The sequence below is a fragment of the Cynoglossus semilaevis genome, chromosome 8 (assembly GCF_000523025.1).
Source record: "Cynoglossus semilaevis isolate Cse_v1.0 chromosome 8, Cse_v1.0, whole genome shotgun sequence".
Taxonomy (NCBI): Eukaryota; Metazoa; Chordata; class Actinopteri; order Pleuronectiformes; family Cynoglossidae; genus Cynoglossus; species Cynoglossus semilaevis.
This window is the reverse complement of record NC_024314.1, coordinates 15,393,067-15,393,578: the sequence shown is the minus strand read 5'-3', so window position 1 is coordinate 15,393,578 and position 512 is coordinate 15,393,067. Positions and strand designations below refer to the sequence as shown.

The 512-nt window shown below is 39.6% G+C and overlaps 1 protein-coding gene across 1 annotated transcript in view; it reads left to right on the top strand.

The window, feature by feature from the left end:
• Positions 1-512, top strand: part of cog5 (component of oligomeric golgi complex 5) — a 19,236-nt gene that overhangs the window by 16,463 nt on the left and 2,261 nt on the right. The window contains exons 20-21 of the mRNA XM_008315219.3: positions 193-319; positions 429-508. Coding sequence (XP_008313441.1) covers positions 193-319; positions 429-508 — 207 coding nt within the window. The remainder of the gene's footprint in view (positions 1-192; positions 320-428; positions 509-512) is intronic.

Here is a 512-nt window from a genome sequence, read left to right as displayed (position 1 = left end):
TATAGATATATATATATATAGATATATATATAGATATATATATAGATATATATATAGATATATATAGATAGATAGATGATCGTAACAAATGTGTGTGTATATATATATATATATATATATACACACACACACATATATACACATTTGTACATATATATATATATACATTTGTTACGATCATCTCTGTTGCAGACCACTGCTGTTTCAGACCAGTGAACTGATAGCCAACAGTCCAGCTGTAGGTGGCGTCATCCCTTACAGCACGCTGCTGCACTTCCTCTTCACCAGAGCACCGTCTGAGCTCAAGTCCCCTCACCAGGTTGGTGTCCGTCCATTGACACAGTATGACTGCAGTCGGTGCTAATTATGTTGTGATACAAGGAACCATTAGAAGTGGTACACTGATGACTGTTACTCCTCTTCCACAGAGAGCTGAGTGGTCCATTGCTCGTTACTCCCAGTGGCTGGATGACCACCCTCTAGAGAGAGACCGACTTGCCCTGATCAGGTTA